The 18,964-nt window shown below is 39.8% G+C and overlaps 1 protein-coding gene and 1 long non-coding RNA gene across 2 annotated transcripts in view; one reads left to right on the forward strand and one right to left on the reverse strand.

Annotated features, from left to right (window-relative positions):
• pappa2 (pappalysin 2) overlaps positions 1-18,964 on the reverse strand; it is a 95,630-nt gene that overhangs the window by 1,325 nt on the left and 75,341 nt on the right. The window contains exons 25-26 of the mRNA XM_085439617.1: positions 14,804-14,875; positions 3,727-3,825 (exon numbers count right to left, since the gene is read on the reverse strand). Coding sequence (XP_085295743.1) covers positions 3,727-3,825; positions 14,804-14,875 — 171 coding nt within the window. The remainder of the gene's footprint in view (positions 1-3,726; positions 3,826-14,803; positions 14,876-18,964) is intronic.
• Positions 419-18,389, forward strand: LOC146688381 (uncharacterized). Its single transcript, XR_014916469.1, has 3 exons — positions 419-764; positions 4,093-4,258; positions 18,121-18,389. It is a non-coding gene; the product is annotated as an uncharacterized LOC146688381 (long non-coding RNA).

Raw genomic sequence — 18,964 nt, forward strand, 5'->3', positions numbered from 1 at the left:
GACATGTGACTTCTCAGTTTGTGTTGTGCGCATTCCAGTTCTTAAAAGATGACTAAATCAAGAAAGCAAACATCCGGTGAGTTTGGTTTTCTCATCAAAGCCCGGTCCTTGCTTAGCTTTAATTCAATCTAAACCTATTCCACTGTAAGTGAAACAAAAAGCATAGAAACGAATTCTGAAAAAGCAGTGGGATAGGAAGAACTGTTACATCAGAACTTTGAGTGAAAGCAGAGTTATTGAGAAGGCCTCTCGGTAGGGTTGTTACATTTCAACTGTAGCAAAGAGCACAACTGTGAATGGCAAAAACAGACAATAAAGTATAAATTAGCTTGAACTGACCTAGCAGCATTGTGTTTGTGCTGAAAGCTAAGCACCCCTTAGTACTTGCTGCATTTCTTCACAGTTTCGAAGAGCGCTCCAACAGCCCCCCTGAGGCCGATAAAGCGCATGTCAAATGGTTCAACGTGGCCTTTGAACGGCAAGAAAAACCTTGAGGGTCGGGGGGGATGGGAAAGGAGGGCAGAACGCACCGCCATGGAGGTGAACGGATGAACACATGTTAAGAATCAACAACGAGAGGCTGCCAGCTCTTGTCTAGGAAGCGAGCCATCACCACAGGTTGCAAAATAAACTCTGGTGCCCCGTGAAGCAGTCTGTTGCAAGAAATGTAAACATTCGCTCTCAGAGAGGAGTGAGAGGAAGACGGAGCGAAAGAAGGCAGGGGAGAGAAAAGTGTAGAAGACAGAGGGAGAAAATGAGCACAGGTAAGAAGGAGAGTTGTAGGTAGCAGTTTGTCAGCCTTCACTGCTGACTGCACCTATTTCTGGACCCTGACGGCAGGGTGATACTTTCGCTGAGGGCTCTCAAAGCGCTGCACAAGAGCAAGCTTCACTTCAAATGCCAGCACTCGCATTTAAGCCGGGCTGGCACGACCATTAAATGTTTCCCTAACAGCTTCATCTTGACAGAAAGAAAGCCTAACAAGCTCTGGATGGAGAGAACGAGCCTGTTGTTGTTTTTTACTTCATCCACACAAACAAAAGCCAAGTCTGTGTTTGAGAGATGCCTCCTGCTGTTTGCCGAAACCTATTCGCGAACAAAACCCGCGTGACGAAAACGTTTCGTGTAGCAGCCCCACAGCCCTTTCTGGTTTGGCCACTTGTTGGACAAAAACAGACACTCCTGTTAAATTAACGGAAGCGTGAGTGTTTCGACAGATGATGTGGCAGCTCACATCGTAACTTTTCCCTTTTGCCCAATCATTCAGTCTTACCTGATTCAAATCTCGAGTATTCCAGCTCCTTGAAAAGGAGTCAGCTGGCCCCACTAGGGCTGTGCGTTATGACCAAAATCTCATGTCCCGATATTAAGACATCTATCGTCCCGATAACGATATAAATCACAAAAATGTAACATTTTCTGTAAATGCTGTGAATCTCGAGCAGCTCGACCTGAAGTGTTTCCAGCTGTGCGTCATGTAACCGATGCATGAAACGATACATTTTTAGACATAAGTTGTAACAGCCGCCGTTTTCTTTGTGAGTATTTATTACACGGCGTGCTGCGGGGAAAAGCCTGTTCTAAAGTTTGAGTCTAAGGTTTATTTTTTAGCACCTGGCGGCTCGTTTTTACTTCTCATCCGTAAACATTCTGCATCTTTCACCTGATTCAGTTTATTTTGAAAAGTCTCAACAGGATCTTGAGCTTTATTGTGAAAGGTTTATGTGGAACAAGCGGACACGCCGTGGTTTTACCGTCGTTGTTGCTAACGACAACGCATAAAAACAAAGGCTTGTCGTCCTTAGTGTGGTTATATACTATATAAGATATAGTATAAGAGAAGTATAAGATAAATATAAGAGAAAGAGAGAACTTTAGGAAATGAATATAGCCACTACAGTGACCATCAGAACGATGAAACAATATTGCCGTAAACAGTTTATTTTGCGACACCACGAAATAAACGATAGCGTAAAATGAAACGACAGATGTTTTTATATCCGATAGATATCGTTATATCGAACAGCCCTAGGCCCCACGGGATAAAACCAAACAACATCACATATGACTATTGACTCAAAGTATATCAAGTATTTCAGATATGCACAGTGGCCACAGCTGCAGAACAATCTAAACATTATCAACATTATCTGTTTATGTTGAATGATTAATAATACTGAAATGTCATGAACGTCCAGGCTTTTTGTGTGTGGCGGCAGTGAAAATAAGCAATGTGGGTCACGCTGTGTTAAAAACCTGTAATTGCCTACACCTGCATACATCGAGCCCCATAGAAACAGAGAGTTCTGGAAAAAGGCTGAGCCTTCATTACCCCCCCTCTTGCTCCATCACCCTGCTGGAGCCGCGGCAGTCAGGATGCACACTCTCATGGCTGTTTAGTTCACTTCCTTGAAACGACCCCCGCTTGCTGAGTTGCTGTTTTACAGTGGCCGAGGAAACCGCAGACCGTCAGACACCTCGCTGCTCCCACACTTATACCCTCCACCTCTCCCTTTCCCTGTAAAAGAGCAGTTAGTGGCAGTCTGGCAGCTCATTTATTATGACGGCAGCTGCAGACTCGCTGAACTCCTCCATTTAAGAAGGAGCTGCCAGTGAGTCATGGCGTGCTGCGGACATAAAGGAGACAGCGGAGGTTCAGCCAACTGTAGGCCATATGAATTAACAGGCAGGGCCCCCTCAAAGAGTCTCAGGAATATGTGGCTTTACAGTAGCCAAACAGAGTATATTTGACGGTGGTGGGAGAGCTGGGGAGTAAGTGACTTCCTAAATGTCAACAGGGGAGAGAAGTTCTCATGAAAGCACAGAAAAATAAGGGGAAAAAGATGTGTTTATGTGGCCTGGTTTCCACCACAGGCTGACCTGGGCTAACTCATTATTATTCATACCATTCCTCTTAGCCACTTAATATATACAGCAATCATTTAGCGCAATTAGTGTAACGCGATACGTTTGCATCTCGTAACGAGCATGAGGGAGCTGTCACCAGGGCAAGTATGTTAGGATGAATAAACAAAGACGGCCAGCGTGTTCCTCAAATAGAGGGACGTGCAGGGGATCCTTTGCAAGCCCAACAGAAAATTCCATTTTAAAATGCCATCTATGTTACACGCCTGCATCACACATTAAAATTGAAACCAGAGACGTTTACATTCAGAGCTTATTTTGGAACACAGCTTAAATAATACGGTGAAATTTGCGCTTCATGCCCAAGTCTGTGCCGACGTCCATCGCTTCATGTCGAAGGTGTGAAAACAGCGTAGCAGCGTGATGAAAACCTGCTTATTTACAATTTGACTGGAAAAGCTTGTGCCGCTAGTCTCCTCCGTTGTTTAAAATACAGATGAGGGAGACTAAATAGGCGCAGTCGTTAACAGGAGCAAGGGGAAAGTAGCAGGGATCTGTGCTTGTTTGCTTAGCAGAAGTCTCCTGCACAGTGCTCGTGCCAAAAGACACAGATTTCTACTACTGCAAACAGGAAGAATCTGCCTTCAGCTTCTAAGCTCCATCTTCATTGAAAATGAGGAAGCCAAATAACACTTTTTTTACAGTAGATTGAAGGTTCTGTTTATTAAAAATGACCCAACAAATAATAATAATAATGATAACAATAATAAATAGCATAAACAAATTAAACCTGATTGTATCAAAGCAACTGAAATTGATGTGTGTCTCCTTGTGTGGCTCTGGAAAAGTGTGTTTGTGTACCTTCCTGGTGGAGAGTGTAGATGGGCAGCAGTCTCCTCCATCATACTGGCAGTAGGCCCTGTTGTTTATGGTGTCACACCAGCCGTCCCCTCCAAAAGGCTAGACACAAGTTACAAACAAGAAACACTGTTATGGTTGGAGAAATAATCCTTCCCCAAATATGAATTTTACCTTGCACAACATGAAACACCGGGAATGCCAAAAAAAATGACTCAGCATCTTCCCAGAAAACAGAATTTTACTTAGTGGCACACACTGCCACACAATTAAGTTGTTTGGGACATATTTCCATGAAACAAAATATCAAGGAATCAAAATAAACACTTGTGCTGAATAATCAGAGGCCAATTCAACTTGTATATTCAGGCATACCAGGAAATCCATCTTGTGGTCACTGGCAGCTCTGGCAAAGCTCACGAAACCGGGTAACTAATGAAAGAGGATGATTGCTGTCTACTGACCGAGATAGGTCTGGGTGTTCAGCTCAGTGGACAAGTGGGCATGTGACTGTACCAGCAAAGCACTTCCCAAGGTAGGTTAAATAAACCACAGTCACACAAAACATAAAGAAATCTCAATCACAGTTAAAGATGGCTTCTTACGTCAAAGATGATTACATCTGTGGTTACTGAATACAACAGCTAAAGTTCTGTTGATTTAACAGATGCATGACTTCTTGGCTTTGCTGCTATGGAATATGCCATGTGCAAACATTATTAGCTAGCTTAGGTAGGTGACTTTTAGCTGGGCCTTGAGTAAGCAGTCAGCTGGACGCAGGTTAGAATGGTCTGCCTACATATCTGAATAACAGAAAATCAAAATTAGACTGAACATAGTGTTGGTGGTGGCGTCCAACAATTAAGGTTCAGGCGTGCCATGAGACTTTGTTACAACCATATATATAATGATGAATTGCTCTTTTACCGTCTCAATACTTTGTAGGCACTCAATTCCACTAAAAATAACCCAGAGTTTCTGTCAAACAGAACCTCAGTCCATTCTAACAGTTGGGAATGGTGGGAATTATGAGAGCGTATACAACAAAGTCTCTGATTAACAGCAAGGATATGTCTGTGAAGGTTCTCAGTCATCCAGGTCATCGTAGTCTAAAGAGCTTGGAAAGAAAAACGTCTGGATATCTTTAGGTTGCTTGAAGATGTTTCACCTCTCATCCGAGAAGCTTCTTCAGTTCTGAGGTCAAATGGTGGGGAGTCCCAGATTTAAGTCCTAGGGAGTATCCCTCAAAAGGGTCATGAACCCCCTGTTGATCCTCTGCCTAATCACACGAGTCAAGATGCGAAAACGGACGTAGGTCACAATCGGCCAAGGTTTCGGGTAAACCCGCTGTAAAACCTAGCCCCACCCTATCATGTGATTTCCTTGGCTGAGTTTGTCTTTCTACCTCCTCTTTGACTCCCACCACCCTCTGGAACACAAACTTGGAGTAATCAAGACCTTACAACACCGGGTAGAAAATGTTCCCTCTAAGCCTGAATGAAGGGAAAAAGAGGGAACACACACATGCAAAGGAGGCTCTTAAAACATGTGGATATCCTAATTGGGCTTTCATCAAGTCAGCAAAGATGCACAGAAAAGAAGACCAGACACCAGCGAGGGAGGATAAGAAGGACAGACGCAACAACATTGTCATCCCCTATGTAGCCGGTGTATCAGAAAAACTCAGGAGAGTTTTCTCCAAGCATGACATCCCAGTGTATTTCAGACCCAGCAACACGCTCAGACAGAAACTGGTTCACCCGAAAGACAAAACTCCAAAACACAAACTTAACAATGTGGTGTATGCTGTACAGTGCAGCGAGGAATGCCCAGACCTCTACATTGGAGAGACCAAACAGCCACTTCACAAGCGCATGGCACAACATAGAAGAGCCACCTCCACAGGACAAGACTCAGCAGTCCATCTGCATCTTAAGGATAAAGGACACTCTTTGAGGATGTTCACATTTTGGACAGAGAGGACAGATGGTTTGAAAGAAGAGAGAAAGAAGCATCTATGTCCCTGACACCGTAACACCCACTCACACCCTGGGCCATCTGACCTCAGGAAATCACATGATAGGGTGGGGCTAGGTTTCACAGCGGGTTCACCCAAAAACCTGGGCTAATTGTGACCTACACCCGTTTTCACACATTGACTTTTGGGGGACACTCCCCCAGGACTTAAATGTAGGCTTCTCCACCATTTGACCTTAGAACTGAAGAAGCTTCTCAGATGAGAGGTGAAACGTCTTCAAGCATCTTAAAGAAGTCCAGATGCTTTTCTTTCCAAGCTCTTTAGAACAGCAAGGATACAATAACACATAAACCAAACCACTAACTAGAAGTACAACCCACTGGCTCAAGAAATGGGAGCTGTAGAGAGTACAGCAAAGCAACCTTTTCTAAAAGCATAACCTGGACAGGGGGCGGAGCTGAAGATGCTAAAAAGAGATCTGAACCAAAGGGAACAAGAAAATTGGATTTTGCGAAAGCATATGGAAAGGGTATGGATGCATGTTAGAGGGCACTGTAAAGCAAAAGAAATCTCACACGGCATAATCAAATGCTGCAATGCTACAAGCTGGTTGGTAAATGTCTTTGCCTCTTACAATACAATAAAACAAACTAATGAGATGTCACAGGCTGTTTCACACAGACGGGAAAACGGTTGTGTTGAAATTTTGTCTCACTCCTAGGAGTGTTTACAGTGCACAATAACTGTAAAACCACTATAGTAAGGCATGCTAAGCTGTGAGTTTGTCAGAGATTTTATAAAGTGACAAAAAAAGCGGTGCCCTCTGTGATCTTCTGTCACCTCTTTGTCCTGTGAAAATTATTGAATAGCATATTAATATTGTATTAAATCAGTCTGCCCTTGATCTACCACTCTGGCTTCAACATTTATCCGATGCCTGAAAAGCCTTCCTTTTAAAGTTGCAGACTTCAAAAATAAGTTTGTTCTTCAGGCAGAACGCAATAACATCATTTGGGCGTTAGCCTGGCCTTCCCAAATATGAGTGCAGTCATCTTCAGTTATCTCCAGGCTCCCATTTCTGTTTTCCATGGATGGTGACTTCAAGCCCTTGTTGTTAGATGTGGTTTCTGTTTCATTAGAGTGCAACCTTTTGCATATCTTTGTAGAAACCCTGGCGCTACCTTGGTCCATTGGCATAATTTCTCAAGATGACCATTTTTGCATTGATTACTACAAATAAACTCTTATATAAACTAGAGATGGACCGATCCGATATTACGTATCGGTATCGGTCCGATACTGACCTAAATTACTGGATCGGATATCGGAGAAAAATAAAAAATGTAATCCGATCCATTAAATATCACGAAAGCACCTCACAAAACTTGCAACACGCCGTAACTCACCTCAGAACGTTAGCACGTCGGAGCAGTATGCATCACGTGATAGAGCGGCTGTGGCATGCAGGACCTGTCGGTGGTCTGGATAGCATGTGGAGCTTCGCTAGCAACCCGGCATTTCATCTCCGACAAAGTTATCCCGAGAGAAGTAAAGCAAGTGTGTAAGTCCATCTCTGAATGTTTGTAAAGCATTCCTGCGTTAAGCTTAACAAGCGACTGCCTCTCCTGCTGCTACTTCAATCGTGAAACTGCTTAAATGATCAGCTGATCGGCTTTTCTGTCGCTAGTCCGTCTCTCTTGTTTGTTTTTGGCCCACTTTGCACCAGAAAGAGGAAACCAGCGGCTGAACAACAGCAGAACGTTTAAGCTTGATAAGCTGTTGTTAGAATTTATTTAATATTACTTTCTACTCAAGGATCTTTTTCTACGTAGCTGACGCTGGTAACTGTGCAGGGGCGGATCTAGCAAAGTTTAGCCAGGGGGGCCGATAGGGCATTAACTGGGAAAAGGGGGCACAAAGACATACTTTTCTTTCTTATTCTCATTTAAAATGTCTAGCTTTTAATAAATAATTATCTGACACCCAAAGTTTTAATTTGATGTAAAATGAATAGAAGTCAATTACTGTACATAGTGACTATTAAGTCTAATATATATACCCTAGTAAGCTATAGTACTTTTTACTTTGGGAAGGTACCATCTGTGCAGTCTGCAATTTTGTTGAAGAAAGATGTTGAATCTATTTAATATTTCTTGAAAAATAATTGATTTCTGTGCATTTTTTTTCACACTGCATCAAATTAAGGTTGATTACGTCGATTAAGCATCATGAGGTGGAGCGTGAGGGGTGGTTCCCTATTTTTTATTTATTTATTTTTGTTGTTACTGGGAGTTGGAACCCTATTAGTTAGGTTGCTTAATATTTACGCTAAGTACTCTTTAAAATACCAGAATAGGGAGGATGGTGTAGGTTTAAGTTTATTAGATTGATCAGTATTGCTGAACTATGAAATATTTTTTTTGTATACAGGTATAACAGAATAGCTTTAGTGTAGTTGTTGTTTTAAACTTGAGTATGAACTTGCAGACTTGCAAAATGCAGCAAGATATTTAAAAAACAGTTTTGTTGATTAAAAAACACTATATCGGATTCATATCGGTATCGGCAGATATCCAAATTTATGATATCGGTATCGGTATCGGACATAAAAAAAGTGGTATCGTGCCATCTCTAATATAAACTCACCTTGCATTAATTGTTATTTTGCTAAACAGCAAACCTTGCACTGGCAAGTCGTAGCAATTAAATAATTGTAACTATATGGAAGGGAAAGCTTTAAGTGATTTTGATGCGGTCCTAAAGTTACACTACAGTAAATAGGGATATATACCAACATGATAAACACAGTAATATAGCCTTAGAGTACATAAGGTGTGAATGCGGCAGAGATGAGTAAAGTGTTATATCCAGTTTACAGTCCTGCTGAATCACTGTGATGAAGTAAAAATGATGACTACAAAGATTCTTCAAAGCAATTTAGCAATCTAGGTTTGGTTTGACATTGATGACCTAGGATAAATAAAGTAGATGGACATAATTTGATGACTGATATGCTTTAAGTTACTTAGAATACCTTTAGTGTAAACAGTTTTTTGCAATGCCTTGGCCAGTGTGGGAGTCCTGCTGGAGAAACTTTGGAGTGGCACGCAATTTTCTGGAATGAAAGTTACACAGAATCTTAAACGCGATGATGAAAGTCTTTTTAATGTTTTCCACTGAACCTTAAGGGCTTGAAGGGCCTGACGTGCCAACAATATGAAAATAAGTGCTGAGTGCCAAAGATAGTTTTGGTTTCCTCTGATGAGCTGATGGAGATATTTCAAAGACTAACAGTAGACTTTTACCTAACCTGCGCAGGGGGAGAGAGCAGCTGCTGAGAAGATTTCTGGATATTTCTCTTCACTTCAAAGAACTCCCTACTTGACAAATCCCCTTGCCTTTTCTGACTAAATGGCCACGGACAAAAATAAATCTATTTAATTGTTCTGTCTCTAAGTAAATACTTTACCAGTATTTGCACCAGATGTTTCACTACAATCACAGCTTGTATGTAAATCTCTGAATAACCTTCATGACAAAAAGTTGCTTAGCCTAATGGCAAGTTTAATTTGAAATTTCCAGCTCTGACCTTTATTCTGGATTTTGTCAGCGTTCCCATGCTTCTTGTCCTTCCTTGCTGAAAACTGTTTAAATAAGCAGACCCCACACTTTGCCCAGATGAGGTTAATTTGGAGGCCAGGGCTCATGCTGAGGTTAATTAGTATTTACATTCCCTTCCAGGCAGAAAATATCTTGTGATCACAAGAAACACACAGACCCAGGAATAATATTAAAACAGCAAGAACTGGCTGTCCCCTTCAGTCCCGTACGGGTAATTAAAAGGTCAGCTGGTTTGTGTATTATCTTTAACTCCACTCCAATCAGTGTAAAAGAAACAGGCATAAAAAGCAGAAGCAGCCAATCCCAAACCTCACTTACACGAATATTCTGAGTAGTCATCCACACCTGACAAGCTCTTCACCCAAGTTTATATAACACAGGTATGAATTCTAGAAAACCCTCTGCTGTCAAGCAGCAGTATATTATATGATTGTTTTTTTTAAATTTCCTACCAGGAATTTATATCATTCTTTACATGGCCTGACCCCAGTCACTGCACATCCTTCTGAAAACTGTTTCCCCCTTTCTCTTCTCCATATGACTCACTAACAGAGAAGAAAAGATTTCTTCTGCCAGGTAGGACAGTTCAGGGAGTTTTACTCTTTGTTTGATGCTTCTTTGGTCTTTGTTTTAAAGGTATGTATATTTGGGAGGTGGCTGTTTTTCTGATGTTAAGATTGTAAAATTCTTTTATACAGCTTTGCTTTAAAAAAAGAGCGTAAAAGCAAAGTTATTGATTTATTGGTCAATCTATGTCCCTACACTCACCTATGGTCACAAGCTCTGGGTAGTGGCCAAAGAATGAAATTAGCTTCGTGAGCTGTCTTTTAGAGACAGGATGAGGAGCTTGGTCATTTTGGATGCTGCTGCTCCTCCACATTGACAGGAACCAGTTCAAACATCTGATTAGATTGCCTTCTAGACATCGCCTAGGGGACGTATTTCGGGCATGTCCTAACGGGAGGAGAACCCAGGGCAGACTCAGGAGTCACGGGCGAGATTATACTATTAGCTGGCCTGGGAAGGACTCGGTGCCCAGCTGGATCAGGGAAGTCTGAGTTTCTCCGCTTAGACTCCTGCCCCCATGACCCAAACCTGAGTAAGTGGCAGACAATGGATGGATGGATAATTCTATGTAGTGCAACAGGTATTTGATATGTTCATTTAAAAAAAGTATTTTGAGCAGAACGTAGATTATTCTGAAAGATAAGTTTACATGCAGTCCATTTATAATCACATCATTACCACATGTTTAGCTATTACCTGGCAACTGTAAAGAAGCCTGTATATTCCACTGTCACACTTATAGTATAGCTTGCATCTTGCACAGATCATAACACTCATTCACAGGAGGTCTGTCTGTTTATGCAGAACTATTGTTAAATGACAAAAACACAGATATACCTAATCCATGTTTTGCTTAATCATTTAATCCTTCATTAGCTGTACCTTACTACTGATTTTAAAGATACTGTACAGCATTTTATGATGAGATGAAGGGGAGCACTGTGACCATCTACCAAATGTTTTCAGCAGATGGATTCTATCCTCCGTGCCTAAATGCCTTATATGAAGTCATGCATAAGTCAATGCATTTCTCTGGCTGCACACTCTTACTACAGTCTTTGTTCTTATGATCTCGGTGAAGACATGTCTTTTTCTGTGATGTAATCCTTTTATGGGACTGAAAGGTAGATAAAACATTACATATAACAGTTTTGGTATGGTAGTTGCACGGGATGTCTATGTTGGTTTTAAGAAAGAGTGGAAACAGAGGCAAGGTGCAAAGAGTGTGCAATGGCATCTGGATGAGAGCATAGAGCATATGCAGCACATGTGGTCTGGTATAATTTACAGTGTTGTCAGGGAGGAGTGGGCTATAAGCAACTGTTTTGCCTAGCAACATTCACGGGAAGGTGGAAGGGGAAAATGAAGTGCTGGCAGGTGGGAAGAATATTTTAATACCATGAGACATCAACAGTTTATGTGTTCCATCAGTAGTTCCAGCCTTTTCTGAACCAAGAAGGCGAATGCCAAATAAAAACTCTCTGGTTTTATGAATTTAGGTGATTTACTGTCATTGCTACAGTATTTGTGAACTGAAATGCATGCTAAATTGCACATTAAACCACTTTTCAATTAGAATACAAACTACAGGTCACAAGTCTTTCTATAGTTATGCTACAGTGGCCTTAGACACATGGCATCACCTAATCAACTGTGTTGATTATGTCAGAACAAATAAACTACTACTAAATACTAACCAGTTTGAAAGGTACACTGTTCCAAAAAATAGTAATGTCAAAGTATCTTACTGTATATTTTACAGCTTTGTACTGTCTTTCTAGAATATCATGAAATTTACATAAGTAGACGGTGATTTTACATGTCAAAGGTAAAATAACATAACATCACTGTAAATATAGTAAAACACAATTTACTTGTTTTTTAAATATATTTTTTTGTACACATGCATATTTTGATTGTAAAAATACATCCAGAAATGTATCATCATTTCACAAATATTTCTCTGTTATGTGAGAGAATAATCTGTTAAATTAAAATGTAATACTATGGAAAAATATATAAAATGATCGAAAATTAATGAGAATAATCAATAATTAAAGGAGTATTTGAATTATAATTGTGCTGAACATGTCATGTCATCTAGGTCTGATTCAATAATTCAGAGGTAACATGTGAAAATATAATTAATAGGAATAAAAACAAAAAAAAAACATATAAAACATTGCACGGCCATGCTGTGCTAATTATATATTTAAAAAAAATAAATGTAGAGCTAGGAATTGCAATTAATATAAATCTCAAAGTATTCCCAACATTCCTGAACAGAAATAGGCCTCTGCACCTGGGGTTAGGGTGTGGCCATGAAAACAATGTGACATGCCATTGGATGTTGGGACACATGACGCTAAGCATCGGCCAATGAATGTGAACTAACAACCACAAGCTCGCAGGTATGGCTGCACTGTAGGAAAACATCCTAATATGAAAGTATTTTACTGCATTTTATAGTTTTGTTCTGTTCTTCTAGAATATCATTAAAGTTACGTAAATAGACTGATTTCACATTTCAAATGTAAATTAACGTTAAATCACTGTAATGTAATAAAACATAATTTTCACGATTATTAAATGTATCTGTCTGTACATATGCATATTTAGATTGTTAAAATACATTCACAAATGTATCATGATCTCACAAATATCTGTCCGTTATTTGAAAGATTGAACTGTTGAATTCAAATGTAATGCTATGGAAAAGTATATAACATGAGTCCTATAAGCTTGTGTTACATCACATAAGTATTATTATCATTGCAATTTAGGGCGATCGTGGCTCAAGAGTTGGCAGTTCGCCTTGTGATCAGAAGGTTGCCGGTTCGAACCCCGGCTCGGACACTCTCGGTATTGTGTCCGTGGTCAAGACTCTCCGCCTACTGGTGATGACCAGAGGGTCATATGGCAGCCTCGCCTCTGTCAGTCTGTCCCAGGGCATGCAATCCATTATTATTTAAACCAACTGTTAACTGTATATTTATGTATTATGATTCATATTGCCACATTCATTGACCTTGTTTATAGGTAATTTCATTGTTTGATCACGTTAAAATGTTCCTAATTTAATGTCTAAAAGCGCTTGGAAAAGGCATTTTTCCATAGCATTACATTTGAATTTAACAGTTCAATCTTTTAAATAATGGACAAATATTTGTGGAATTATGATACATTTGTGAATGTATTTTCACAATCTATATATGCATATGTACAGACAGATACATTTAAAAAACAAGAAAATTATGTTTTATTACATTTACAGTGATTTTACCTTAATTTACATTTGAAATGTAAAATCAGTCTATTTATGTAAATTTAATGATATTTTAGAAGAACAGTACAAAACTGTAAAATACACAGTAAAATACTTTTATATTACAGTTTTTTTTACAGTGTAGCTTAAATGAACTACCACATGTAAATTTTACTTTTTGTTGACTTGGACATTTACAGATCCAGAAAAGTTCCGGTTTTATTGATTTGTCACATTAATGTCAAAGCAGTCGCATTAGTAGCAGCCTCTTGAAATTAAAGACAAAATAGATGCAACAAGTAAAAGAAAATGCTCCGTAATTAACATATTAAAAACCAAATGAAAAAACGGGAATAATCAAAAGGAAGAAGAATGTTACTTTAGGGAATATTTAAAATGGTTTCTGAGTGGTGTAGTTTGGAGACGTGTAAATCTCTGTATTTTTACCGAGGGCATAACATCATGGGGACTATATTTGTGTTGCTGATTCCGTTTCAGTTTGACACAATTACAATCCTTGTTATTAACCTCTGTCTCTCGTTCACAGCATGTCTTTATCCTGTCTTCCTTCTCTCACCCCAACCAGTCGCAGCAGATGGCCCCGCCCCTCCCTGAGCCTGGTTCTGCCGGAGGTTTCTTCCTGTTAAAAGGGAGTTTTTCCTTCCCACTGTCGCCAAAGTGCTTGCTCATAGGGGGTCATATGAATGTTGGGTTTTTCTCTGTATGTTTTATTGTAGGGTCTACCTTACAATATAAAGCGCCCTGAGGCAACTGTTGTTGTGATTTGGCGCTGTATAAATGAAACTGAATTGAATTTAATTGAACTATTTGTGCACGATGCTTAGCCTTTTTATTGTATTGAATTCCTAGCCACCAGCATATGACAAAGCCCGCTAAATAATGTACAGTGAAATATTAAAGGTACCCAATTAAAGAATTCTAACTAATGTTTTGCAAATATACGTAGATTTACTGGAAAATTGTCTTTGTTTTAAAATCTTTGTTGTAGACTGCTTTTAAACTAAGCTTTGAGTCTGCCTAAATAATGACTCTAAATCTAGCATAAGCCAGTGATTAATTTATTTTCCTTTTTCAGATAATCCATTAGGCTTGGCAGGCAATCCACCATTTGGCAATGCCAGGACCCCTTGGAAAAATAAGCTTCTTTGGCCAGATTTGAAAGGGATTCTTGTAAAGTGTGAGAACATCAGTTTCTGCCTGTGATTTGTCATCATGAAAATGAAGCACATCACACACTGGCTCTAGTATCTTGAGTAGTGATGACAACAGGGATACGGCATGTTTTGCTTCATGTTTTGTATTACTGGAAAGCTCCGTCTGAGACAGTAAATTTAATGTGGTTATGCCCAAAAATGTGCAGTTGTTTTTAGGATTTATTAGCCCATATCTCAGCACTAACAGAGTGCTGAGATATGGGCAAAACCAAATGAGATCCTTCTGATATTTACACTTTCGTAGCATGTGAAAGCACATTTGAGACGCACTATGTTCAGATAGAATTTCACTGATACTTTACCAAAGACAAGTGTGTGTAATAGAATTACGCACAGTAGATTGGAGGAAAAAGAAAAGAGTTACTTCAAATGTCCAAGTTTAATTCAGAACTGCCTGGCTGCTTCTAAGCTTACCTCACAGGACTGGATGCAATGAATGTGTTGAGGGTCAGGGTACCACGTCATCATTCCTGTGCAGACTATGCTCTGGGAAACAAAGCACACAACAACATTAGTGAAGCAATGCAGCCACAGGAAATGGATCGCTGCAGTCTTTGGCATAGAAAATAATACTACACTTAGACACAAAAACATTTTTATAGCAATTTTTTTGAGTTTCAGTTGACCTCCAAAGGAAGGGTGTCACTGAGTGTCTGATACACATTTTGAATATGAAAACCACTTTGTTGTCTGTTGAGAAGTGCGACTTCTATGACTGAATTTGATGGATCTTGTGGAATGACTATGTAACGGTGATTTTTTGAGACTACTACTATTCAGCGGCATTCCATCAGGGCAAGCAGGGCAGGCAATACTTGACTAGTAAAGCCCTAAATTGGACATAAATTTAACCGGACCCAAGTTAGAGTGTCTCTCTGCTTTTACCTCAAATACAACACTGTCACAATGCTACTGGCATCTTTGCACCATCCTTTACATTACTGCTATCTTGTAGCTGTAGGTGGTTACTGTCTCTTAAGCACACTTAACTCTGCTTCTCTGTGACTCTATTGAAATTTATAGCATAACTGGTTTATTTAATATCAGTATCCATGCCCCGTTAACAATGCCTCATAAACTACAAGACCTTTTTTCTTGTTGTTTGTGGATGTGCATTTTAGATAAGCCTATGTAATATCATGGAAAGCTAAGGGGTGACTAGTATGCTAGACAAACTGCTGCTGGCTCTGCTTTCACTGTTCTGAGATCAGTTACTCTTCACATTGTCGGGAGTAAAAGTAAGCATCAGCAAGTAAAAAAGCACCATGTGATTAATAATTTTATCAGTTTTCTCTTACTAACCACCGAAGCCAATGTGTAATGTAGAGAAGCACATTAGCAAAGAAAGCCTTCATGATGGAGATCAGTGCCTGTCGTGCTCAGTTTAATAAAACTATCAAATTGAACTTGTGCAGAACCTCACCAGCACTGTCACGTTAATCCCATGGTTGACCAGCTGTTTCACTAATACACCACCTTTATTTTTCATTGATATTGTATCGGGCTTGGTAACATGACTGTTGTGTTATCAGCGTTATTATGTTGAGAACTGTCTCTCAGGTAAGACTCTTACACTGGAGCATAGAGCTTTACAGCATGTTCTGACATGAAGTCAGTCATCGTCTCTGCTTCCCTTTTCGTAAAAATGACCGCATGTCACTGCAACGATTAGATTATTATTGGATGCCGTCTAAAAAGTTGGGGTTAGATGAGAATTAATCCGTTTTAGAGTGACCAGTAGTTGGCTAAAGCATGATGAAAGGAATCCTACTCGTTAATATTATTTTAGTGTCTTGTGTGCAAAATTGTGCGTTTGACCTATGGATGACTTAAAGAAAGCACAAGAAAACAGCACAGTGTGTAAAACCTGGCCCCTGTGTGCTTACAATGAAATTCCATTCCTAATATTGTAGTCAGATTACAGTTACTGTCTTCGCAGGAAGTCAATTTTCCTCGCTTGCCTTGAACTGTATAAAAATGAATAAAACTACATCTTGCATTCATTCTGACTGGAAGCCATAGATATCCTATTGTTTTCACAGACATGTGCAGTACATTATGAATATTTGTTGTCTTTTTGAAGTATTTGTCATGCGAGAAAAATCATGTTTTTTTACAACTTAAGGAAATGCAAAAGTCAATATTTTGCGGTTAATTTTGGGTGAGGCTGTGGTCTTCTGCCATTTTTTGACCCAAAGAATTTACAAGGTGGTTAGTAGACAGCAGACTGACTAACTAACAAATATGGACAGAGAAAGTGGATCCTCCCCTGTGACTTTCTGTGCGCCCTGACCCAGTAACGGAGACCTGATTCCGAAGTACTTGAGATAACACAATCCCTCAAAATCACAAGGCAGTGTCAGAGATATGGCGTAAGAAACCAGACCTCAATCCAACTATTTGACCTTGGCAAGGGCGGAAAAACTGGCTGGTGGGCTGACTGACCACCCAAAAGTAAGACGAAACTGGAGCACTGTTTGCAACAGCATTAACGTAGAAGCGACTCCTAAGATTGAGTAACATGACCCGCCTTTGAAGCAAAACAACCCTGTAACTCAGACCCATGAGCTGACATTCCAAGTTGTTTTTTTTCATGGCGACTTGTATACACTGTGTATACACTATGAGAAATGTGTGTAATTCCTAAAAGGCTTGACGTCAACTGGAACCTTTACTCTCACTATCTGCCTGCGATTTCCAGTAATCCAACAAGTCCTGAATGATAACGGACACAGTCGCATACACATGTAGTGAATTTTGCTGGGTGATTAGCTGATGCAGCTGGGAATAAAAATGTTTTCTAAAAAACTCCTAAAGATACTATCTTGCCAGTGATTCAATCAGATACCTGATATGAAACACATTAGCTCATTCTATGATGAATTTGGAAAATGTCAGCTGCAGTTTGACAGAGATTAATTTTTAGACACTCTCAGTTACTTACAGACCACTTGAAATGGTTTCTGTTGAAAATTAAACTGATATTTCTGTGTTTTCTTTACTAACTAAACACACTGCAACATATTACTTTTGAGCACATGTTATGGTCTCAATTTAGGACTTTAAATGAACACTTAAAGCCACCAAAAAGATCTCAAATCTAAAATTTCATGACTGAGGAGTTGAAACCTGAATGTAGAAAAAAAAAAGGGTAATTCCTCTTCAACTATTACTATTTAAAAATGCAAAAATGTGTACAAATGTATTGCTTATGATAGCTGCATAGCTTTTTAGCTACTGTTACTCTGTGTGGGGCCTCGTTGTAGCTGTGTGGGTACTAGTTTCCACCCAAAATCCAAAGGCATTCATGTTGCTAGGTTAGGTTTACACCTAACCTAGCAACCCAAATATCACTCAGTGTTTGCTCTGGACTGACGATCTCCAGCGTGTACCACATTTGTTGTAAAATGACAGCTTGGATACTCACGCTGAACTGGACAAGTGGTTAAAAGAATGGTTGGATGAATAAACTCATATATATCGGCTTATAAATCACAGAACATGTATTTCTTTTTAATACTTTTAAGATTAGGCTTAAAACTTTCCTTTTGGCTAAAGTTGGGCTGGATCAGGTGACGCTGAATCCTCCCTTAGTTATGCTGGTGTAGGCTGTAGGATTCCCATGATGCATTGAGTGTTTCTTCTTCAGTCACCTTTCTCACTCACTATGTGTTAACAGACCTCTCTGCACTAAATCATACTTGTTATTAACCTCTGTCTCTCTTCCACAGCATGTCTTTATCCTGTCTTCCTCTCTCACCCCAACCCCCACTCGTGGCAGATGGCCCCGCCCCTCCCTGAGCCTGGTTCTGCCGGAGGTTTCTTCCTGTTAAAAGGGAGTTTTTCCTTCCCACTGTCACCAAAGTGCTTGCTCATAGGGGGTCATGTGATTGTTGGGTTTTTCTCTGTATGTATTACTGTAAGGTCTACCTTACAATATAAAGCACCTTGAGGCGACTACTGTTGTGATTTGGCGCTGTGTAAATAAAACAGAATTGAACTGAATAGTTGTTTAAGAATATCATTTTCTCAACATACCCATCAGTCTCCTCCACTGATGGGTATGTTTTGCCCAGAGGTACTATTCAAATATTTCCTCTGAGTTATCAATTCTGTCACTAGTTAGCTAACATAAACGAATATAAGTCTATTAGCCGTAACTAACCAACCACACGATGTCATTTTCCTTACTGACAAAAGATGGTGTTAAACATGTTTTAAAAATGTTCAACTTTCAGCACTAACTTCTTAAATCGATAATATCAGTTATATCAGTTAGTTTTTGAGAGCAGGGCTCAATGGTGTATATCAGCCTTTATGTGTTTAGCATCTTGGGGCCCGTTCTTCGTACCTCGCTAAGTAAGTTAGCTGGATTTGATTGTTGATGATTTCGCGTGATCTTGGATCGTTCGGTTCTCCGAAGCTCCTCCGGGACTTGCTGTCATAGCAACAGATCCGTAAGCGTAAACCTGCTCGGGAGCAGGTTTACTTTATGTAAACAGGATTAGATCACAGCCACTCAGGTATGTCCACTTCATGTATACGAAAGCAACAGCGATATTTTACCACTGTTTT

This window comes from Copadichromis virginalis, linkage group LG18 (assembly GCF_057382275.1).
Source record: "Copadichromis virginalis isolate Kocher_CV1m ecotype Utaka linkage group LG18, C_Virginalis_male_GT1.1, whole genome shotgun sequence".
NCBI lineage: Eukaryota > Metazoa > Chordata > Actinopteri > Cichliformes > Cichlidae > Copadichromis > Copadichromis virginalis.